Below are 24,632 nucleotides of genomic sequence, written 5' to 3' on the forward strand. Positions count from 1 at the left end.
GTACCACTAATCCCTACTGTGATAACTGTGGCAGCAGAGAACACCCCCCGAAATACTCTGAGCGCTGCACACCTTCTCTCCATCCTCCTAGGCATTCTTTTCATGTCGATATAACAGTGAATGAAACAACTAACCCTTCAGATTTATTAAAGCAGCAAAATTACTATGATATTGTTACGTCGCGGGCTGCCTTCCTTTATTATTATTTTATTTATTTACTGATTTATTTATTTATTAACCGGTGGCGTATAACACCCACCGAAAGATATTTCTGGATGCGCCATTAGCTCATACCGTGATACCAAGGATCTCCAGGCGGCCAAATTAACACATAGCCATCCACTACGGTCTGTGTCATTTCAGAAGTCCTAACGTTTGAACGCTTAACCTGGTCGATCGATCAAGCAAGTCTTGCGAACTCTGCCCCTGATTAGCTGACACCACCTTCAACGCTGCACCATATTATGAGGCAAGGAACGAGGATGGCATGGACATTCGCCGGCGCTCGCCGCTTGGCCTTTCAAAATCGCCGGCAGGCTAGTTGACGCTCGCGGGGCGCTTTCTGTGCTCGCCTTTTGCTTTCTGCCGCGTTTCGTGAATCGACCGTCCTGTTTTGTGACGCGTCTCAATAAATCTGTGCACCGTTATGAAAGGTGCAAAGTCAGTCAATCGGGGCCCTGCGCTCGCAGTCCATTTCGTGATTGGAAGGAGCGCTTTGGATCTCTCTATCATAGTATGTTGCGTGATTGGCTGCACACGAGAGCTGGCGCGCGACAATCACGCCGCGTCTTTGCTATATATATCACTGTTCTTGCGAGTTTCTCCGCTGATTGGCTTACATCGGCTATAGAAATGTACAGGGTCGACCACATCTAAAGTGAACACCTCATTAGTATATTCAAGGCCTCACAGAAGCTGATGTTCAATGCATAATTCGGAAAATTATTACTGTGCTTATGGACACCATGATTATACGTCATATAACGGACACTTCCCTCGTGATGTATACATATAGAATAAGCGTCCTAGTTTTACCGGCTTCAATACGAATCTTGAAAGTACAGGGTCACCGTCGACCCTGTACTTTCCGAAAAACTGCGCATGCATTTTGGTTTTCGGTGAGCCGGCGTTTTGTGCAAGCTGTCCCCGATTACCTAGCGCATGCCGATGCCGGAGGGTGGCGAGAGCTCGACTCGACGTGGCATTCTTTGTTTGTTTGTTTTTTCCTCGCTTTTATTGTTCCTTTTTCGGGCTTCGTGTTTCTTGGCGTTTTGTAGAGGTAGGCTGTTCGTTTTCTTTTCGCAGTCTTCCCGTTGTGTTTACGCGCCGCGCATGTTGTACGGCCTTCAGGAACAGCAGAAGCGAGCGACCGGCCCAGTCGAATGCGCGCGCCGCCTGCGGTGGTATATAATACCGCTGTTTTGGGGGGCAACTTTGAGAGATGAAGATGGTGCAGGACGGCGGGCGCTTCTTTCGCGTGCATGGCGTTCTGCCCTCTGCAGCTCGCGTTTTCTTCCTTTTCGCGCTGACGGCCTGACGCGCGCGGGCGGCCTTTTGGACATGACACTGAGCAAACTTCCGGGTTGTTCTCTGCCCATATACTTTTGTTTATAGGCCCTGCTGACCTTTTCACACTTCCTTTTTTTCTTCTTCTTGTTTCTCTTTCACCTAATTCTATGGCCGGGATAATGTTGAGTATGTTAACGGTGTTTTACAGCGGTGTATTCGACGTAAATAAGTTTTTAATAACCATGGAGTTTATCTTAGAAAATGATGGCTCCATTTTCGGGGCTAAAATTGAGGGCGGGGGCAAGACATGGGGTGTTAAGTAGGATGTACAAGCTATCACGTCACAATGTAATCGGGACGAAAGGCACATTAGGTCGTTAATTAATCGAGAAGTTGAAGTGAATACTTACTCACGTAATACCATGCAGTGTCCTTACTGTTGACCACTTTTCACTTATCTCAGCACCCACTGTTATAACAACGTAATAATTTAGAACGTACGCTCTCTATATGCCTTGCCTCACTCCGTTATATGCTCGAGACATTACGATAGCTCGTCATAAGGAAATTCACCGCATCTTGTTTGTTTGTCGCTAATTCTTCAGAGGATAGACAAGCGATCACCCGCCGCAGTGTAGATCATTGTCCTAAATGGCGTTGCGTGGCTGATCCGTTTCGATCCCGGACGCGGCAGCCGCCTTGTGACCATGTGCACACAACGTATGCTTGTATTGCCTTGGGCGCATGTTAACGCGCCTCGGGTGGCGAAAATTAGTCCCGAGTTTTCCCTTTACAGGATGCCGTTGTGACCAAATCGTGGTTGTCGTACGTACGTACCCCCCGCTGTCCCCCAATATTTCCAATTGTTTTACCCCTCATTCGAAACCGTTCATTTCGAGCTCAAACTCTCTGATGCAGTGCCACGCTCGTTGCAAACGAGCCCAATTTGCGTAGCCAGAGGGGGGGGGGGGGGGGGGTAGGGGTAGGGGTAGGGGTAGGTGGGTATATGTGTAAGTTTACACGCATACAAAAAAGCATATGCACGAGCATACAAACGATAAGTCAACCCCCCCTCCCCCATCCCTAGGAAAAAACTTGTGGCTATAGCGAGCCGTATACAATTCCTTATCTGCATACATATACCCTAGAACAGCATAGTTGTAGATTTTAATGTATTTTATTGTCTTGGAATCTATAGTCGGTGGTGTCAAGATGTTTATCGCTCGTATCGCTTTTCTTTTTTTTTATTATTTTTTTGTTATTCAATGGCTTGTTTTACGACTGCTTTTGTTCTTCGTCACCTCGGGGGAAGCGTTTGCTTCGGAGAAAACATCAATCGATTGATGATGGATGGGATAGCGGTTTTCACGATTGGTCCCATACGCTCATAAAGAAAGAAAGAAGAAAAAAGAAAGAAAACAGCACGTCGTTGCACGTGTTTTCTCCTCCGTTCTCCGTGTTCTCGCTTTCATCTGATGTGGTTTCTTTTTCCTTCCGTTTTTCTTTCTTTCTCTCTCTCTTACTGCTGTAGTCGATGTGCTTCGTGCATGTCTTTTATTTGCGACTTCCCGCACAACGGCGTTGGAAAGTGCGAGCCCTCCTTTTATGCGTTATCCCGAAATGAATAACGGTCCTAGCGAAATGCGTCGGGGAAGAAAAAAAAAAAAAGACGAAAGAGGAAACGGCAGCATCGTCGCAATGCTGGCTCGTTGAGCTTTCCTGCTGGAAAGTCATTAGTACAGCAGTCCTACTGGCGCGTCTGTTTCCATTTTCCATTCTCTTTATTGTTTTTCACCGGATATACACGGGCTGCCGCTGCTTGATGACATCCGAATAGATTGGGGGGAGGGGGGGGGGGGGGGAGTGAGGCGCGGCTTTATTGTTTGTCGTCGTCATCAAGCAGCGTTGAGAGCTCAACTTTCGAGATTACTTTTTCTTTAATGTTTATTCCTCCGAGTTTCGTCGCATTTGTCATGCTCGTCTTATCGACGCAGTATATTTGTAGCGTCGTACGCAGGAATGACGCGTCGAGGCATAACAAAGAGAAAAAAAATTATATATGCACGCACGTGTCGAATACGCGGTCTCGTTCGACGAGCGCCCTTATATACCCGCCGCTGTGGTGTAGTGGTTATGATGCTCGACTGCCGACCCCAAGGTCGGAGGATCGAATCCCTGCCGCGGCGGCCGCATTTCGGCGGAGGCGAAATGCCAGATGCCCGTGTGCTTTGATTTAGGTGCACGTTAAAAAAAATCTCAGGTGGTCGAAGTTTCCGGAGCCCTCCATCACGGCGTCTCTCATAATCATATCGTGGTTTTTGGGACGTATAAGACCCCCCCCCCCCAAAAAAAAAAAAATATATATATATATAGATATATATATATATATATTGTTATATTAGTTCGACGAGCACCCGTTGGATCAACCCTTACGTCGCCCGTCGGCCCCGCCATGGACGACCGTGCACTTCCGCTGGAAGAGGCGGGGGCTGTGGCGTGAGGGAAAAAAAAAAAAATGTCGTTCCGCCCCGCCGCCGCGAACGTCTTGTGGCTCGAGCTCCCTCCATCCGGGAAATTCACTTTTTCTCGTCGCCGTCAGTGAAAACGGCTACGAGTTGAGTTGCGTTCAGGCGGCCATATTCTACTGCAGCCTTCTGTAACCTTCGTGATGCTTCCCTTTCATCCGTGGCCTCACGCGTTTTTTTTTTTTTTTTTTCGTCGCATTCGGGGGGGGGGGTGGGGGGGCGGAAATGCCACGACGCGCTGGGTCTGTTGAAGCCACCGCCGCCCGCTCCTGCGTGCGCGATCAAATTCCTTGCAAGGTTTTATACTTTTCGTCGCTCTCTACGCATTTCGCCCGCGTTCTTGTATACGGCTATACGTATACGCGCAGACACACGCACGCGCACGCAGGCGGCTGCGTGCGTGGAAGGGCGCGGCTTGGCGCATCCCTCCGCTGCGCTAAACGGGATGGAGGAAGCTGCTGGAAAACGAGGAGCGTGTGGCATATCAATTACCCGGCCGCCGCTCGGTTTCTCGAACGGCGTAGATTTGTAGCGACGCTTCCGTTCCGCCGCCTTTCTTCTTTTCTTCTCTTTCTTCATTTCTTATTTCGATATTTCCCGCTTCCCTGCGGTGCTGCTGTTGCTGTCATTGTTCTGCGGAGCGCATCTCATTTGCGCTCCGTTCTTACGCTCGCAACCGCGCCGCAGGGTTCGCTTTCCGCGGCGTTCTCTCTTTCGTCGGCTTTCTTCTCCTTTTTTTGTTCTTTCCCGGTTTTGTAGGGCATTCTCACCCGCTTCGCGCCGCTGCTTTTGTATAGCGTCCGCATTGCTGTACCGTGTTCTCCTACGCATAGTACGCGTTTTTCGAATAAGCATCCTGCGCGTTCTTGCTGGCAGCAGCCTTGGCTTGGTTCTCTTTTTCTTCGCCACGAAAGCCATCGAGCGAAACTGTCATCAATAAGATTTCTCTAGAGACTCGCTTGTTGTGGGCGTGGTTGAAAAAAAAAGCGAAGCTTCAGAACGCGTGCGGCTTTTATAAAGATCAATCGTCAGAGGAACTTGCACATTTACGTACTCTATAGCTCATAGCTTGCAACGAAGGCTAACTGCAGACCGTAAGCTACGGTATTCTTTTCCTTTTAATAAAATCCACAAATGGATGTTACAAAACCATAGTACAGTAGCCTATCTGAACGCTACTCGTACAAAAATTTTCTTATGCATAATGCCGGCCTGTCCCGATCGTGCAGCAGGGGTGTACTAAAAGCCGTAAAATACGGTATATTTTCCTTTCATTAAAGCTATAAAGTAAATACTGCAAATGCAGCGCTAACCGCGTTGGCAGTCTGTTTTTATCCCCCTACGCGGCCACAGGTGCTCCCTCCTCCCTTCCCCCTCCGCGAGCGCGATGCGTTTCCATGGCAACCGCGTGGACGTCGGTGGCGCGTTTCCTTTGTCGATTTCGATGATTTGTCTCCAGTGTCTGCTCTCGGTTTCGTTGATTTTATATAAATCCCCCGTTGTTTTCGATGTTTGGTCGCCTTGGCAACAGCCTTCTTCATGTCCACCCCCTCCCCTCCCCCCCACTTTTTCCCTTTCTCTCGCGCTTGAACGGTTGCACACGTGCAATGTTTTTCCGGATCATTGCAGATTTCTGGCGCTGTTCTATTTAGACTTCGATATCGACGCCGCGCTCTGGCGAGAAAACGCGTGGTGGGCTTTTCAGTAGTAAATGTATTTTACTGTATACATTGGCGTTTACTTCTGGTAGGAACAGTCACATTGTAACAATCCAGCAACCATCACAGACAACCTTCCCTGCTCATTATTTTTTATGTTCAATTTTTACATGTACATTTAGTGTCATGACAATGCTGCTGACTTACGTTTTCTCACAGACTAAATAAGTTTGCTCATTTTCGATCAAAATCTTGATTTCAGCCATTTGTAATCAGTTTCACCTCATCTTGTTTGCCTAACTTTTATTTTTGTGTTTTATTGTACTTGTATTTTAAAATTCCTTTTGCTTCTGTCCCTTTTTCTTGTTACCATTGTAGAATAAGGACACTACTACTACTACTACTGCTACTACTACTACTACTACTACTACTACTACTACTACTACTACTACTACTACTACTACTACTACTACTACTACTACTATCACTACTACTACTACTACTACTATCACTACTACTACTACTATTACTACTACTACTACTTATCAGTCAGTTTGGTTGAGACCTTTATTTTTCTGGCGGCGTATTGTCCTGCCACTATTTTTTTTTTCAGGAATTTTGCATTGTGATCATGTATTGTTGATTACTAGCCATATTCACATTGCTTGTTCATGTGTACCGTTCTGCAGGTGACAAGGGTGAAAGTCCAGGAGTGCCACCAATACAAGACTTGCATAGACTGTCTTGGTGCTCAAGACCCGTACTGCGGCTGGTGTTCCCTAGAAAACAAGTATGGAAACAGTATTTTATGTACAGCAGAATGTACGAACTCCTTTTCACAAGTGCCTTGTTTTTCATAAATTCTTTAGGTTTCCTGTTGCTCATTCAACATCCTTAATTTCTTGAAAGAAAAGGGCTTGACATTAAAGAGCATTCGTGGTAGGCAAGACTTCAGGTTGTTAACCAGTTCAGTTAGTGTTTTTATTGGAATTATTGCAGCTTTGCTATAAGCACAATTGCAAAAATCACACAGCGCAATTGTGCTGTGAGATTTTGCTAATTTTGTTGTACATGTATTCATAGCTTAACAAATGTAGTGTGTGTTTGTGCTACCCTTATAGCTTTCTCATCTGTACTGTGTCCTTTTTCTTTCCTTTCTTATACTTTGTGATGTCATTCTTTATGCTAGACGTGATAGAGAAAAGATTGAACCATGAAGTCAGCAGTTACCGATAACTATTTATTATTGATCATAAATTTGCTTGTCACTAGTGCATGCTAAAAAAAAAAATAGCGCTGTTCATTTGACCTTGCTTTTTTATGCAGGCAAAATTTATTAATGGTGTAGTTAATGTTTCCTTTGCTTGTTTTGTGTGTTGGTGCTATGAGGCAGGTCATTATCAAACGAAATAGCAATGAGCGTTAATTACTTTTGACTGTCTGGTCACAACTTTATTGTTTATTCACGTGACACAAATTTTTCCTGCAGGTGCAGCCTTAGGAGCAACTGTGCCGAGGCTGCCCAGGACCCGCTGTACTGGCTTTCGTACAAGAGTGGCAAGTGCACCACTATCACCAGTGTGCAGCCCGCGCAGATTCAAAGAACTACTGCCCGCATTGTGAGTGGCATTGTCTTCATGGTCTTGGCCAAGTAGTACACGCTTGTAGAGTCACAAAGCGCAATTGGAAAGACAAGAAAACGCTAATAGAAGTGGAATGCATGTGTCGAGGCAGTACTGGTTTTGATGTCTCAGAAAATTTTTATATAATTGTTTCCTAGATCACATCTATTGAAGGCCCTGCAAGCAGTAAGACGAACAAGATTATAGCGTGTGTCATCGTTGTGCATAGGCGAGGTATCTAAAAAGCAGTTATCAATAGGTGGCACCCATGCTGCTCAAAGTGTGGTGTTCAGGCTCTCTAGACTAATATTTTATTTAACTTCTTTTCAGTATAAACTGACACAACATGAAGTATGTCACCATTAGATGTCTTGTAGTATATAACATGCTTCCTTGTTATGAATCTGGGAAAACCATGCAAGCTTTTAAATTGAACAGCTTATATTTGTTGTCATTTCTTAACATTACTACTATTGCAAATCAGAACATCATGGCTACGTCCTCTGTACACATACACTGGTTGTGCTCACCTTGTTTCCACGTTGTCGTACTCCAGTTGAGCCTGGTGATAGGCAACCTTCCTGTGTTGGACGGCCAGTTCTTCTGCGCCTTCACAGCCTTCTCCAAGACTCTGGAGACCAATGCCACACGCTTGACCAACGGTGTCAGCTGCCCCACCCCGCACACGGACTCTCTGCCGCCAATCCCTCCGGGCGAACGTGAGCATCCTATTCCTTTTTTTGTTTGGTTTAAGGAAGCCCAGTTGTAATACCTGCAATGCCTTACCCTCCGAGGTGAAACATAAGTCAATGCAATTGCGTTTTATTCCCAGTACATAGTCTTCTGACCTAAGCAAATGTAGAATTTCCTGTTCTGCACCTCTTTCATTTTAAGCATTTTCACTACATGGAATGGTTGTATATAAATATTGTTTAAAATGTGTCAAGGCTTGTTAGGTGCCCTGTCTGTTAGTTTATATTTGCCTTATTTATGTATGCTTTGGTGACTTCTTTGTTCTCTTCTCTTATTGAGTGTCACTGTTCAACTGCAGATCATTTCACGGCCAAGTTGTCTGTGAGGATGAAGAGCAACCCGGACTTTGTAGCGACCAACTTCACCTTCTACGACTGCAGTACCTACACTTCGTGAGTGCCCCGTCTCACTTGTATGCTTCACCCAAAGAAACTTTGCACAGGAAACAATCTTTGAGCTGTTGGAAGACCAGTGATGTGAACTCTTTTTCTCTCTTGCTTTCCAGCATCATTTTAACACGTAAGCTGGCTTGTTATTGCGTTTACGTTTTGCCTATCACATAGGACTAGATACTTTGCTGAAGGCCTGCTAATGTTGACATTGATGCACATGTAGCCATGGCACAAATGTAAAAAACAGTGAGATTTATTTGACAGTGAGAGGGAAAATTGTATGTTTACCATATTGCACAAAATCGTGAAATTGTGAACGATTGCTCAGCGTCGAGTAAGAGCAGATGAAGCATGAAGAGATAGCTCTTTCTTCCTAGTCTCGAATCTAGTACACTATCGTGAAACTACTCTACGACAGCCTGTAGAAATTGGTGGCCACATCAGCGGTTTTCAAGATGTTCTGTTATAACCACTGCAAAACATCGTGAGTCATCAAAAATTGACAGGGTCGGTAACAATGCATATTGCCAAGTAACGTAACAAGAGGGTTTCCGCTTACACTGATGATAACAACCGCATCTAAGTTCCAGAAAATGCACCCCAATGGAGAGCTGCTGCATGCAGCACTGGCATCCTCTGCACATTACATTCAGACAGATTGAATCAAAGCCGTTTGGTCTTTAGGTTTTTGGCTTGTGAGCTCAGCCTTGGCTACAGCATTTGGTGGTTTGTGACGTACGCAGGTGCACCCAGTGTGTCTCCAGTCCTTTTCCTTGCGACTGGTGTGTCGGTGGGCACCGCTGCACTCATGACACGGGCGAAAATTGCCGCAACGACATCCTCGTCACGGGTGTATCGGTGAGAAATGCCCCGCTAATTCTCGTTGCCCAAGAAACAAGTTTACTATTCGTGGATGGATTTGTGCCTTTTTCTTACGCCATTACTGTGAATGCTTTGTCTCCGATAACCTTCTTATGCATGAAAGGGACACTAATAGGAGAAATCGTATTAGTAAAGTACCTTTGCATGATAACGAAAGCACCAGTCTTGTCACGATACAACTCTTAAGTGAGTAAACACACACACCTAAAAAATATGAGTGACAACGCTGCCTTCAGGTTCCAGCATCAAGCCACAGTGATGTCATAGATTTTGATTGTGTCTATTAAGGTATACGTCATTCTTTTTCAATAAAAATAGATAGCATTATGTTCTAAGGGAGCCAGAAAGTTGACATGGCAAGTTTCAGGAAATTTAATTCAGCCGATGTGTGCAGAGTATGCAAAAAAAAACTTTGAAAAAACATTTGTGACATTACACTGACATTCGTTGTGCTGAAGTTACAACACAAAATTCAGTAATGATACTTTGACCTTCATTTTCTTCTCTGACAATGTACGTATGATGACAATGTTTACGGCAATTGAGTTCTCAAAGAATAATTTATAGTGCAAACTGTTGTTGTGATTCACTATAATGTCTCTTTAATTGTTGTGGGGTTACTGCACATCGTCAAATGTGCAAGTCTAAGCATCCGATTGCCCAAACCAGTATTGCACAATTTCCCATTGTGAAGTCTCTTGTGACATTCTTTTAATGCGGAACCGAATTACCCGACTATTGTGCCAGACGCTCTCTCGAAATTAGGGTTAATTTCTGTAAGAGATCCCATTTGGAACTACAACTAATACTACGCTGTATTAGCAAATAAGTGAATCCACTTGAATTACTTCATGAAATGAATTGCTCGATACCATTACACATGTTTTTGCAGAGCGTGGGACCAAGCATTCGGTCAGGACCTGGGTTCTGCCCACGTATTAATGCGACCACCGGCATTTCCACCGAGATCCTTGTGCCAATGGGCATCAACAAGCGCATTCAAGTCAAGGTTGAAAATATTCAGGTGAGCCATCATTTTGTAGCTTTGTATGCATTGAATGAGTTCCTCCACGCACTCCTTTCTTTTCCCCTAGATTAAAGTGCTCTTGAACTCTTATCATCATGTTTATTTTTTTTCCAGCCTTTTATCGCCTCTACAAGATTTGTGTGCCAGTTCAACATTGAAGGCAGAGTGAAACAAGTGAACGCTCAACTTCTAGGAGACACGATATATTGCGAAAACATGCAGGTAACGTACCTTTGCATTCAATTCAATTCTCTCTCTCTCTCTCTCTCTCTCTCTCTCTTTTCCATGGCGTTCATCTGTCTGTTGCATTTTGAAAACAAACACTGGGCATTCTCATCAAGAAAACACTGCTCTTTTTTTCTTCCTTTGCAGTTTAACTACGGCACACAAGCCCCTAATATCACAGCTGCGTTTGCAGTCATCTGGGAAGGTAGCAAGCCCTTGGACAACCCCGAGCATATCCACGGTACGTCCTTTGTGTGTTTTATGCGTGCGCTCTTGTTTTCTATGAGACCGTCAAGTATCTATCCTTCAAGTGTGTTGATTGGCATGTTGTAGTTTGTAGTTTTATTTTATTGTAGTTGTAGTTGTATAATGTTTTCTTCTTTCTGCCCGTCTGACTTCTGCCATGCTTCCCGCACCCCCTCTGCTCATGTCTTAGCCACTTTGTTCTGAGATGGCGCTCGCTATTACAGTTAACATGTTAGTGACCACGTGCATTTCTTTGCCATTTTTTGAAGACTAAATTTATGCAACAAGGTATGATAATGTCCACGATGTCCACAATAATGTCGATAAAAATTTTTGACTAAATTTTACCTTGTCTCAAATAGAGGCCTTCCTCAGCTACTGTTTTTACTTATTGTATTTACATCATGAATATTGGGTAGTGTGGCTAAATCATGGCTAGTGTTAGCTAATGTCTTGTGTTACCATTGCCTAGTGTTAGTCTTAGGTGTTATAATCACAACATTATGTTCATTCAATCCCACTGGAGCTATTGAGTTGTCTGCAATCTTCTTTTTTTTCTGATCCGTAGCACAGCTCTCCGTTGGGAGGAATTTCACACCAGTCAAATAGTCAAATCTCAGGGCATTGATTGCCATGGTGACATGATAATCATTGTCACATGGCCATACGTGACCACATGACCAAGACAGTCTCAATTCTGCATTGCAAACGTTGGCTGCAATGTCCGATAGCTTGGTTGAGCGTGGCCTAAGTCATTACGGGACATTTCCTTGACAGTGTAAGAACCTGCTAGTGTGTTTGAGCGGAATGGGTTTTGCAGGTGTGTTACGAAAGTGCTGCATGTTTATTGGCCACGCGCAGTTCTCGTGTACCGGTGCGAGAACATGTCGGAGAACTGTGGCCTCTGCCTGGAACTCCCCGAGAAGTACGCGTGTGGTTGGTGTCAGCAGAGCAACTCGTGCAAGGTGCAGGAGCAGTGTGACGGCCACGCCACCAAGTGGCTGGAGCGCACGCAGACCTGCCCCGACCCGCAAATCACCAGGGTGAGTTTGCATATTGGAATTGGGGACACGGCCTTATGCTGCATTTCCATTATTGGCCGCAGCGTTTGTCTTGCACTGCAACATCTCGTGATCAAGAAGCAGTTAGCCCTATTTTTATCTTTAGAGGTCATGGGCAGCTTCGAGGCTAATGGGTAAACAAATCAAAGAAAGAGTTCATGTAAGAAAGTATCAGCGTGCAAAATGCACTGTTTTGTAATGAGTGTGGCATTGCACTAATTAGGTCTTTGCAGGTTTTTCGTTATCACACTTGTATGGTTATTTATTTAATCATGCATCTTTTTAAGGGTATGTTTGTTTTAATAAAGATAGCTCTTTTTTTTTCTGTCAGATCGATTTTCGTTGCAAACTCTGTCAGGTTTCAGTCTCGCCACTTCATGGTTCCAGAGTCGTACAAGACTCATTCCATAGCTTTTGCTTGTTTTGTTTTGCTCTTTTCATACTCGCATTTACAAAAATAAAAAACAAAGAGGAAAATTTGATACCACGAATTACTTAGGGCCAGTTGCCCACCGGCATTTGCCTGTAACCAGCTGTGGGTGTTCTATCAAAGCTTGCTTAATGCGGAAAGTACGTAGCTAACCATGGGCATCGCACCCGTTCTGTTTGCCCGCTCTTCTTCACTGATGCGCTTCATCAATCATGTTTCAGATCTACCCAACCTCGGGGCCCTGGGAGGGTGGCACCAACATCACCATCGAGGGCTACAACCTCGGCCGAGTCTTCCAGGATATCCAGAACGGCATCCACGTGTCCAAGGAGGTCAACGGAGTCTCCCTTGCCCAAATTCCCTGCATCCCCCACAAGGACTTGTATGTCAAGACTACTAGGTCAGTCAGTGTGTACTTAGATATATTTCAGTCTGGTAACTCGTGTAATCTCATGTCATTGCAAGAAGGAAAATTGAAGCAATTTAGAGTCATTACAAAAGCAGTGCGAGGAGTCACAAGATATTCATCGTTGTTTTTTGTTTGTAATGTGCCGACCGCCAATAAAAAGAACATAAGATCTTTGTTTGTGGTTTACAGTTTAGTTAATTGATATACAGAGCGTATTGTCACATAGGTGTTTATCAAACAATATGTTTGATAGGTTCCGGGATCTTTAGGGAAGTTGGTGGTACATTTCAATGTTCACTGTCATGTATTTATTAGGACAGAAAGGCTTACGGCCTACTGCTATGCTCATTTCTCACAGAATTGTGTGCGAGATCGAGAGCCCTCGAAACCTGACGACGAGCCCCCCGAGTGGCACCATCTCGGGACCCGTCATTGTCAAGGTCCTCAACGACTACACGGCCAAGTCGAGGCAGAATTACTCTTTCGTGGTCAGTGCCTTTTTTGTTTTGCTTTTCAGCATTCCTAAAAGAGACCGTCATTAATCGTGTTGAAAAGTCTCTCTCTGCGCACTGTTGGCCCTCAGTGGTCATGTCATTTTACATGCTCCATTGAAATGTCCTCACAGAACCCACGAATTACCTCGATAAACCCGAGCAAGGGGCCGAAGTCTGGAGGCACGAGGTTGCTCATCTGGGGTCTGCACATGGACGCTGGCAGTCATGCTGAAGCGTTTGTTGGGGGAATGCCCTGCCAAATCATCACGTAAGTTGCGATTTTACACGGAGACCCATTTCCTGGTGCCTAAGGCCCAAGTCAGTTGGTAAAGGCAACGCCTTTTTAAGGGAACAGCCCAAACGATAGGAAAGGTGCTTGAAGTCGGTGTGTTGGCTTACTTAGCCGAGTATTGAAGCATGCTCGTAGCTGATTTTAGTAATGTTCTGGAAATTGTGAAACGCAGCTGCAGGAACTTCAAGCTTACATGCTGCTATTGCTGGTCCTTAGGCTTTCATCGAAGGCGCAAGAGCTCATTTCATGTCATGATATGGATATTTGTACGCCCACCCCTTATGTAATACCCCCCATAGCGTTGCTCTTAAGATAATCATTTGAAAGTTAAGTTAGTGTGGTTTTCGGGTATGTGTTTCAGTGTGCTCACGTCTTAAGCCTGCTGAAACCTTCACCTTGTTCTCAGAGCGTATTAGTGTTGCGGTATACATCTATACCTTGTACTACATTTTTTGTTTGCACATAGCTTCCTGTCTGTGGTATTTTATTCACCTTCACCGTATCCGTGCATTCAGTGTTAATGTGTGCTCTGTAGATTTCACTGTGTGTAGCACTTCAGCAAAAGTAACGCTGAGTGGTTTTTCTCCTCTCTTTCCGGGCAGGCGGGAGCCAAACGTGGTGAGCTGCAACACCAGCGCCTCCACCACATTCAACGAGGGCAAGGTGAGGGTCAAGTTTGACAAAGGGCTGCGTCTTTTTGAGGACTACATCTACCTCTACGTCGAGGATCCCGAGATTGAGAAGGTGGAGTCTGGCTCTGCCAGGCACTCCAGCGTCCCACGAGGAATTCCAAGGTGAGCGCCAACTCCTGTATAGGCCACACAGTCTTGCAGAGATGCTAGGACCTCAAGCTTGCAAATAGAGCAAAACTTATGAATTGGCTGGAAAAACAAGAATAGTAATGCACAGTACACTGCTAGGCTGATTGCTCTGGGTTGTAACTAACCTTTTAGAGGCACTTTATGCTCTATCTTTGCATGGTCAAGTCAAGTAGCTGTGCTGTGAAATTTTTAAGAAGCATGTCAACGGCTCACTAAAGACCCACATTCAGCATTTTTACTGTCACCAGCATCAGTCGGGCCAGCTCAACATTGACATGTCCGAATTTCTAAGTTTGCCTCGGCTTCATCTGTTGCCTTACCCTGTGTTGATGCTAAATGATTCAGTGACAGCTGATGTTGGAAAGAAACACCAAATGGCAACAGTCTTGCACAGGTTACTATATGTACTTGTAACGGTCACTTGATGTGGCGTGTTCCTTCAGGCCATTCCATTATGATAGAGAAAGGAACAAGATTGCAGGCTCAATGGTGCTTTACACAAACGACGTTAGCTGCTGGCAAACTAGCTATCTTTTGATTGGCATTAATGTAGGCTCTTGCACACAGACATTCAAGCAGTGGTCTCTACTTTCTTCTGTAGAAGTGAAGTTATAAAGTGAGTACTTACAGGATTTGTCTATTTGCAGTGGTGGCATCACGGTGACTGTCAAGGGTCGAAACTTGAACGCAGTTCAGGAGCCGATGATGTACATCACTCTCGACGGCGAGGAACACTACAGTGTGAGTGGCCGCACTATCTCATCCTTTTTCTTTTTCTCACCTTCGTCTTTCTTAGTAAGTATTGACTCTGGCTTCTCTTTGTGGTGCGTGAAACCATGGTTGGCCATAAAGGCAGCACTGTGTGAAACAAATGAGGGTGTAATTGTAAACGGACAGTACAGCTTGAGACATTCAGTAGGTATGACATATAATCGAAGATTAAAGGGAGGTGGTTAACAGTGCAATTAAATCAGCACTGCTTCGGTAAGCTGTACAGCATTCACAATCTTCACAGCAATGACATGGTTTCTCATTTTTTCGTACACGTTGATATAGTATACGCTTCTCATTAGGTGCCTCAGGTGGCATAACCTTCTTCTAAGTGTGGGGGCATACAAGCAAAGTGTCCATTCAAGCTTCTTTGGAAAATTAGATTTTTACTAGGGTTTCAAAAGACTTTCATACAATTCATACTCACAAACATGGTTGAAAATTATGGCTAAAAAAGGATAAAACACTGCTTGAAAGGGCATTAGTTTAACTAAGATCCAGATTAAGGTCAATGCCACCTCTGTAAGTGAAGTGAATCTGCTTTTTAATGAAACACTGAATAAAAGCACTCAATTCTGCGCCGAAACACAGGGTCAGTGCATCAGTATGTCATCACGAATGTCTTATTTTTTCACGTTCAGGTTTCACTGGTTCAACGAAAGTTTTTGAAACCATCTTAGCTCAATCTCGTTCTCTCTCGCTGTCTTTTTTAAATACCATATATAATGTTTTTTAACGAAAAACAATTAATCTTGGCCCGAGTACGAGCCTTAAAAATTGATGACACCACAGTGGCAGGAACTTCATGGCTGCACTACCATATTTGCATCTTTTTTTATGACTTAGAGAAGCCTCTTCTCATTGTAAGAGCCACCTTTTGGTGCTGTAAAAAGTTAATTTACTAACACTTCTCAAATAAGTTATCATTAGTGTCCCTTTAAAAATCTACGTTCCTTCTGAGAACTACCTAAACGCTGCCTTTCTTCTGAGAACTGGCCGTCACTGTTAAGTGTGATCCGTAATCCTGCCTGACTGTTGTGTTTGTATTGACGACAACGCAGAGATGCATCCCAGACTCGGCCCAGCAGATGAAATGCAAGAGCCCGGCGGTCCCCAAGGACAAGCTCTCCTTCGGGGGCAACCCAGACGTCCCCGTGGAGCTGGAGTACGGCTTCCGCATGGACGCCGTCGAGCAAGTGCGAAATCTGTGGTCCACAAAGGGCTTCCCACCTTTCCAGATGTTCCTAGACCCTGAGTATTTCCCCTTCACGGAGAAGGACCAGATCAAGTACTACAAGAGCGACTACCTTACCATCAACGTGAGTGGCATGCACTGTGGTGTGCCAACTGTGAACATTGCAATCCATGAAAACGATGAAGTACGTTAACAGTGCTTACAATATTGTTCAAGCTTCTCTGGTCGGAAACTTCGCGAGATTGGAAGTGGGTTGGTGTTGGTAGGCTATCATATATAAAAGGTTAAAAGTATACTAGAAAAGGGGCAAACCCAAATTTGGTTTGTGCAGCGACCGTACACTTAGTACGAGCAATGCCACAGGCTGCATCGTCACTCGAAATATTGTGGAACTGTCACTGCTTCTAATTTTCACTGAATAGAGGGGAGCGAAGCAATGAAGTGAAGAATGACCTTACAAAAATCAGTTTGTCGTAATTGGTTTGTTATAATTTTTTTCATTACAACTATAGATGAAATTTGCTGTAAATAAAAAGGAGCTTAGTTGTAGTCCCTAGGTCGTAGCATCCCGAGCTTTTGACGACTTCAGGGTAGCAGGGTAAGCTCATTAATATGTACCTGCTTAAATACTAACGGTTAAGATGAATTTTTTAGAAATCGCTGACCCAGCCTTAATAGAGGCTACTGTAGAGTTTGCTTACGGTCAGCAGCTCATCTTAACTTTACAGGTTAGTGGCTTACTGTGATCATTTTTTATACTTTCCGCACATCAGCTAAAACTTACTGCGGTGCTTATTTTTTTTAACAGCAGAGCTGTTTATGCTCCCCTTAACCCCACGTAGCGTACACGAAAAGTCAAGTGACGTGTTCCCGCCCAAATCTCATAACGCTACTCACATGACATGTTCCTGCCAGAATCTTGTAACACTAGTCACGTGACATGTTCCCACCAAAATCGTGTAACACTAGCCATCTGATAACCCGCCACGGCGGTCTAGTGGTTATGGTGCTCTACTGCTGACCCGAGGGTCGCGGGATCGAATCCCGGCTGCAGCGGCCACATTTTCAATGGAGGCGAAAATGCTTGAGGCCCGTGTACTTCGATTTAGGTTCACGTCAAAGAACCCCAGGTGGTCATTTTCCAGAGCCCTCCACTGTGGCGTCCCTCATAATCATATCGTGGTTTTGGGACGCTAAACCCCAACAAATTATTATTATTATTATTATTATTATTATTATTATTATTATTATTATTATTATTATTGTTGTTGTTGTTGTTGTTGTTGTTGTTGTTGTCGTTGTTGTTCTTGTTGTTGTTGGTGTTGTTATTATTATTACTAGCCAGGTGATGTAAAATAACGTAACACTATTGATGTGACATGTTCCTGCGCAACTCGTGTCGTTTAAGTGGGGCAAGGACGCAGGATCAGGACGGCAGCTTCTTCCTCAGAAGTCCGAACGTTAGCTCCACTGTTGGTCCCAGCCTTGCACCACTATTGCCAACTGCGCCAATTTTCTTTTCTTTAATTCTTAAAGCGTTTCTCCCAATCTCTTCCGTTCTTCGTTTCTTAAGAGCTCTTGAATATTTCCCGATTGTTTCAGGGTAACAACCTGGACCGGGCATGCCAGGAGTCTGACGTGATTGTGCGCATTGGGACCAGCATCTGTAATGTGACTTCGCTGTCGCGGGTGCAACTCACCTGCCGTCCACCGACGGACCAACCGCCAGCCCAGGACAGGAATGGCAACCCTGACCGTAACCAGATCCCACAAGTCGTGGTACGTTCTCCTTCTTCTTTTTTCGCTTCTCTCATCCATTCTTTTCTCGCATCTTCTATCAACACATCTTCCTGCATCATTTTTTTGCTGCTTTTCTGTCTACACGAAAAAGGTACCCTTTCTTTAATCTGCAGCTTTGATGTGAGCAATGCTTCTCTACGTTATAAGAAAAAGCTCTGTGCAAACAAATTTTTCTTTCTCTGCAGTACATTACTGTAGCATGATATGCCGTCAAGACATTGTTTGCAATGCCAACTTTTAGTTTAGAGATTATCCTAATATTTATTTGATTGTTTTGTGAGTTTGGCTCACAAAGTTGCTGTAAAACTGAGGGGAAGAACATAAAATTAGGGGTGTGCGAATATTCGAAATTTCGAATATTTTTCTAATAGTGTTTGCTATTCGATTCGATTCGCACTGAAATTTTACTATTCGAACTATTCGAACTTCCCAAAGACAAATGCAGTCGACGTCCGGTTGAACGTGACCCCTTCAGATTTTCAATATGCTTCACCTCATAACGCTCGTATTGCGGCAAAGCTGCTTTTCAAGCTCCTTTACGGTCGAACTTGGCCAAGAGACAGTCGACGTCCGTTTGAAAGTGGTCCCTATATTTTCAATATGCTTCACCTCATCACACCCCCGTATTGCGGCAAAGCTGCCTTTCACGCTCCGCTACGGTCGCAAATGTATTAACTCAAGAAAACGCTGGTTCCAATATGGAGATGAAAGATGTGGCAGGGTTGGGGGCTCAATTAATGCTGTTTTGGACCTGAAATTTGGGCAGGAAGTCCGAAAAATTGGACGCCGAATCTTTTTAGCATCCAAAATTTCAGATGTTCTTATATATCGACGTCTACGAGGCAGATTTGGAACTCCGGACTTGAAGAGAGCACACCCTTGTCTGCCACATCAGTTGGCTTTCCACAGAAGTTGAAAGAAAAGGAGAGGCTGAGGAAATGGCATCTCTGCCTATCACGTGTAAAGTGTTGTTGGCAACACTTTGGTTGCACCAAATCATGTACATAAATACAATTCGGCCTCTACATTGCCTCATTCTTGATAAGAAAGGCAACTATGAAACATGACCCCACCAGCGCTTCATCAACCTAGCGAAAAGAAACACTTTCATGTTGCTATCTCACAAGAACATACTTAGGGATTCTCTGCAACTTCTTCTGTAATTTCACTTCGAATTATTCGAAAAATGTTTGAGAAATATTCGAAAATTATTCGAAATTATTCGATTCGATTCGCACTCAATCTTTATTATTCGAATTCGCTTCGCACCCAAAATTTTGCTATTTGCACAGCTCTACATAAAATGAAAATAGTAACCAAGGCATTGCTTCAGAACTGAAATGTAAAATGTTCCCTGCCTGTTACACACTACTGCGATTGGCTTCCTTCTACAGCTTGCACAAAGGAGCCACTCGCCATTTAAAAATGCAGGCCTGATTGGGCTAAATTGATTGAGCTATATTCTGACCACAAGTGCCTTTATGACACTGTCATTACGTTAGTTCTTTTGCCCCTTCTTTTTTCATTGCTGACTCATGACATTCGCAATCATTTCATTTCATTTTGCAAACCACTCAGTACACAACTTGGTTCCTTCTTTTGGTCTTATTGAAGCGGGAAACCCTGCTCTCTCTCTGCAGTAGGCCTTCGGACACTAGTTGATGCTTGCATCGGTTTGCACTGCCTTGGCAGACCTGCTGGTCCGGTGAATTGTGTGAAAGCATGGCACATGTTGTTTCAGGTGACGCACGGCAATCTCGAGTTCATGATCGGTTGGCTCAGCTACGTCAGCGAAATCCCAACAACCACCCCCGTCTCCACAACCGATGAGACACAAAACAGCTAGAAAGAACAGCCACGCTAGGTCCACGTGGTCGTGATGCATACTACGCAGTCTGGTGTGGCAGGGAACATAAACCTCGTACGACTACAACACGGCACTGCCCTTGTGCTAATACTCTTTAACTGTACATGAACGAACAAGAACCACCTGCTTCCAAGAATTTCGTTACACACAAAATTTGGAACACATTTTTAGCTTTTGATCATGGAGTGAATGTTCCCTGTCTTACTGCACTGTGCAGTACATCAGAGGCTTTTTATTGTGCAGCTTTGAAAGCATAATTCTTTCGCTTACTCATTACAATACCTGACAAAGGGCTATAACCAATTCATGGAACGCGTAATAGTCACGGTATGTTTGCATACGTTAGTGATCACAACTCAAACACCCTCTGGCCTCTACTGACACGTTACAAGACACGTAAGTTGAATGCCTTAGTGCGGGATTGATCACAAGAAAGTATGTTTGACGCCGATTTGGGTCACTGTGGAACAATTCTGTAGCGAGATTGTGAAACAAAAGAAGACATCGTTTCGGAAATGTCAAGGTAGCATCCTCATTGGAGAGACTCCTGCAGCTGGCGTCTGCGTGGCCACACTGCACTGTCTGCACTGATGTCACCGGATTAAGGCCATCAAGTTCCCAGATGTTGTGGAACATTGATGAAAACAAATGAGAGCAAGGTTTAATGCAACAACTGGTGTTGGTATATTAATTCTACGGCACAACCTGAAAGTGTGTCAGGGATGTCATCCTACATTCTTTCTCAGCATTTTTTTTGCATTTTCCTATATATTTGTCTGCATGTCTTGTTTTTTTCTCTTTGATACTCAATAAAGTATAACAAGAAAACAATGGTTTTGGTTTCCACCGACATACTCCTTGAACTTGTGCGAAATAAATGCTTGCACTCTTGGCTTTGTGACATTTGCCAGTATTGTCAGAAACGTGACATAACGTAGCATAGTTGAAGCAGTAGTGACTTCATTTCAATGAAGTCAACTTGAAACAGAAGTTGACTTCATTTCAACGTCAGCACAGCACTGGCGTTACATCAGCAGTAAGAAATAGCATGAGGCACCAAACTTTAGAATGTTCTTTACAAGTAGTTACAAGTATATGGTATGGTTGGGCATGTCAGATTGCCAGAAACAAGATCGAAACTTAGTGAAATAACTGAAAATGCCGTATTTTCTCGTGGATAGTGCACGAAAATAAAGTGTAGAAACACCTAAAATTGGTGGCTTAGTTACCAGTGATAGTCTTTGTAATCAGTATTTTTAACGTGGAACTGACCATCGAGGCATTGTGCATGAGGTTATCAGTGTACAACACAGACTTCAGGCAATCGTTAAACTTTACACTCAGTGAAGCAGACTTCCCGTGCTGTCATTACAGTACACATGGAAACATCCCCAATGAGTCTGAGTTAATGTAGCTGCTTGCAACACATAAGTAGAGCAGAGTGTCCACTTGTGTCCCCTCATAAATTTTTAAAACTACCGCATGTAAATGAAACTTCGCAGTTTAAAAACGGCAGGCAACAAAGCTTCATCAGTATTTGATGATTCCCTATCTGGGTTATTTCTTTTGTGCAGTTCTTTATCTCCTTATTCACCAGCATAGAGATTGCCCAGTTAAGTCATTACCATCAGTTCTTAACACTTCCAGAGGAACGTGCATTTCCCCTATAAATTAACGTCACTAAACTACAAAAGGTTAGTCAGCTTTTGAACCAACCTGCACTATTTTTTCCACACCAGAATGATACAGGGATCAGTAGCAGAAAGGTCCTTAACTACTGCAAGAACAATGTTCTTGTCTAGTTCTTAATTTCTATTTTAGTTGTCTGCACATTAGAGTGTGTTTCTAGCACACAGTAAGGCTATTGTAGGCTACTAGTTTGAGTGCACATACATTTAATGCCTGGATCCTGAGAAAGATCACTCAGGTAAGCTCCCAGAGCTTGCCGAGTAAAGGAAATAAAATGTGTGCTTTTTCTTTTTGTACTGTGTTGTTGCTTGCATTATCTGGTTCGAAACACAGGTTGTACAAATACAAATACAGCCTGCAACACTCTTTGTTCTTGGCTGCTGAACATTTTTGAATAAATAGAGAAAGAAGCACAAGCACTCAGAAATAAAGACTTTATTCACATATGAGTATATTCACACATAAATACTACCTCTCCTCCTTGAGTACAGGCCACCACATTCTTGATCACGTAAGCTTTCCATGAGACGTAACAAGTTACTGTAGCACTCCTGGAACTAAAAGAAAGAGAACGGGCTAAAATTGTGCATTTTATTTCAAGCGCAGGGGATGTGAAACCATTAAATGTGCACATAACATGCGTGAACAGCACACCGTCATGTGTGTGTCAAATGTGGTGTGGTGTGTGTTAGTGAAGCAATAAAGACTAAGCAGCACAGTTACAAGCTGATGTCAGTTGATGCGGACACCAGTGTTTACTGTAGGCATCACAACTTTAGAAATGTGCCTCAATACTGTCTACACATGAGTCCACACAACGAAGGTGTGGCATTATGAGGAATCGCATGCATATGGTCAAGACATTAGTCACTGCGAAACGCAAGTTAGGCCTGTACTCTGCTACAAAACAAAGCATCGAAGTTTTGAGTAAGCACTTGGGTATCCTTACCACAAAATTTGTTCCCAGTCATGTTCCGAATGCTCACTTTTGATTACTACAAGTCGCACCCTAAGGAAAACTGATAGAGAGCTTGGTTCAGAAGTTCAGAGTGTATGTAATGTACGAGAACACCTAAAGAGAATATTTCTTATCTGACAATACAGGTTAGGCTCTGCTTCAGTAAGTAGTAGAATTTGCCCATTTACATAGCCACCCCTTAGAAAAATAGATTTAGACAGCCTATAGACTATCTAAAAGCAGATTTAGACAGTCCATAGACTGTCTAAATCTATTTTTGTAAGGGACAGCACAGTGTGACCTATCAAATCACAGACGTAGGTTTCTTCACTAATGATAAGGACTCCTTGCCTGGAGTCTAAATGTATAATGTTGATAATAGAGGTCTAGTGTGCAGCATGGTTAAGGGAGGGCCAAAGTGGTGCAGAGAGATTGCACTGGTGCTCGTAGATAGTCGCGACGTTTATTTAGAGCCTTGTACACGTAGATTTTCCGTTTTGCTGGGAACAGTAATTAGTTTCCAAATGTTTATTTCAAATATCATTTTAAATGATTAGATGATATTAAAGATACGATGACCTAAGATTGGGTACAGCTGAAGTAAAAACAGTATTGCTGCTGATGAGCGACATTGAAGTGTTACAAATAGCACTGGAATTCAAATGTGCGTGACGCACCTATCTGCTGCGATAGATACGTAAGTGACTGGTAGTAGGACATCTCTAAATGAGACTAGCACTAGCAAAAACTAAGTGTTATATAGCATACAAATATGAAGTTTCAAATGTTCAACAAAGCCATGTATGCAAGCATTGTGAAGTTTCCATTGTTCCATTCGTTGACATCTTTACGCATGCTTATTAGCTAAAATTGCAACACGTTGTTCTGTAAACGTGCGTGAAGATGGCCCTGGTATTCACATTTCATATTAACTGTGCTACGTGAATCTTGGGAACATTTTCTGAAAGTATGTATAGCAAGCTCACTTCTTCAGCATGAAACATAGTTTTAGGGCTTATATTGGTAAAGCTGTACACTTTCAGACATGCAGTGAAATACGTACAACTTAAGCACAGTGCACACAGCTGAAATGTGTTTGCCACTGTCAGTAATGAACTTTGCACTTACAAAAATAAACTATGTGCCAACTACCTGTGTATAGAGATTATGCATCAGTGTTTCATCGGACTCAAATAACATAGCCGTAATATGTTATGTAAACATGCCAAATGTCTTGGCGAGTTGAGCCTACACCTGATTTCGTGGTACTTTGTTCACAACATCCATCTAATCTCTACCCCTTGCTGTGTGTACACATGGCAAAAAACATGCATTCTACTAGAAGGACAGCATGCATTGATGCTTCATCTCTTCACCATGCATGCAATATGCTATGATGCACTAGTTCAGTTTCAGAGCAAATTATCACTTTTGCTACCAGCATTACGCAGTTTAAATATTCCATGATCACTCAGAACGTTAATAATAAGCTGTCAAAGTTTCTCCTTCGTGCCTAGGTGCTTAGAAGTTTGCCATTTGAAATTAGCTGTCCAAGAACGTCATTTGAAATCGGCACTCACCCATCGATTTTGTTGACATCACATGTGAATTGACTTCATGAGCTGCAATGCCTGCAAAAACAGATGCAAAAAAGTTGAGATGCCTTACCTCTTTAGGCAGTTCCATGGGGAAATCACTTACATGGCTGTTAAGTCCTGAAGAATGTTCACTGCTGCGCACTTCCAACTGCTAGTGAGACCTTTTACTTTGTGACTGCAGTAGGGTCTGCCGGTCAGAATTATTGATGTCCGTATCAGAGGCAGCTCTCAAGCTCGGCCGATAGCACAAGTAGCACAGCCTAGCTCACCCTTGTTGGCAGCGTATATGTCTGGCTGATAAATCTCAAGAGCTGGTACTGATTTGCGTCTTTGAGCAGAGCAGGTTTCTAGTGGCAAACAAGCACTTCAACATGTGTCAGGGTCATCACACCAGTTGTTTCCTCATGG

General features: G+C 43.7%; 1 protein-coding gene across 1 annotated transcript in view; it reads left to right on the top strand.

Annotated features, from left to right (window-relative positions):
- LOC119396537 (plexin-A4-like) overlaps positions 1 to 24,632 on the top strand; it is a 93,031-nt gene that overhangs the window by 48,861 nt on the left and 19,538 nt on the right. Inside the window, 16 exon segments of the mRNA XM_037663792.2 lie at positions 6,382 to 6,482; positions 7,182 to 7,311; positions 7,871 to 8,033; positions 8,366 to 8,459; positions 9,203 to 9,317; positions 10,234 to 10,365; positions 10,483 to 10,590; positions 10,741 to 10,834; positions 11,701 to 11,882; positions 12,552 to 12,730; positions 13,098 to 13,227; positions 13,365 to 13,501; positions 14,128 to 14,319; positions 14,994 to 15,087; positions 16,179 to 16,436; positions 17,915 to 18,091. Coding sequence (XP_037519720.1) covers positions 6,382 to 6,482; positions 7,182 to 7,311; positions 7,871 to 8,033; positions 8,366 to 8,459; positions 9,203 to 9,317; positions 10,234 to 10,365; positions 10,483 to 10,590; positions 10,741 to 10,834; positions 11,701 to 11,882; positions 12,552 to 12,730; positions 13,098 to 13,227; positions 13,365 to 13,501; positions 14,128 to 14,319; positions 14,994 to 15,087; positions 16,179 to 16,436; positions 17,915 to 18,091 — 2,286 coding nt within the window.

This window comes from Rhipicephalus sanguineus, chromosome 6, assembly GCF_013339695.2.
Source record: "Rhipicephalus sanguineus isolate Rsan-2018 chromosome 6, BIME_Rsan_1.4, whole genome shotgun sequence".
NCBI classification, from domain to species: domain Eukaryota; kingdom Metazoa; phylum Arthropoda; class Arachnida; order Ixodida; family Ixodidae; genus Rhipicephalus; species Rhipicephalus sanguineus.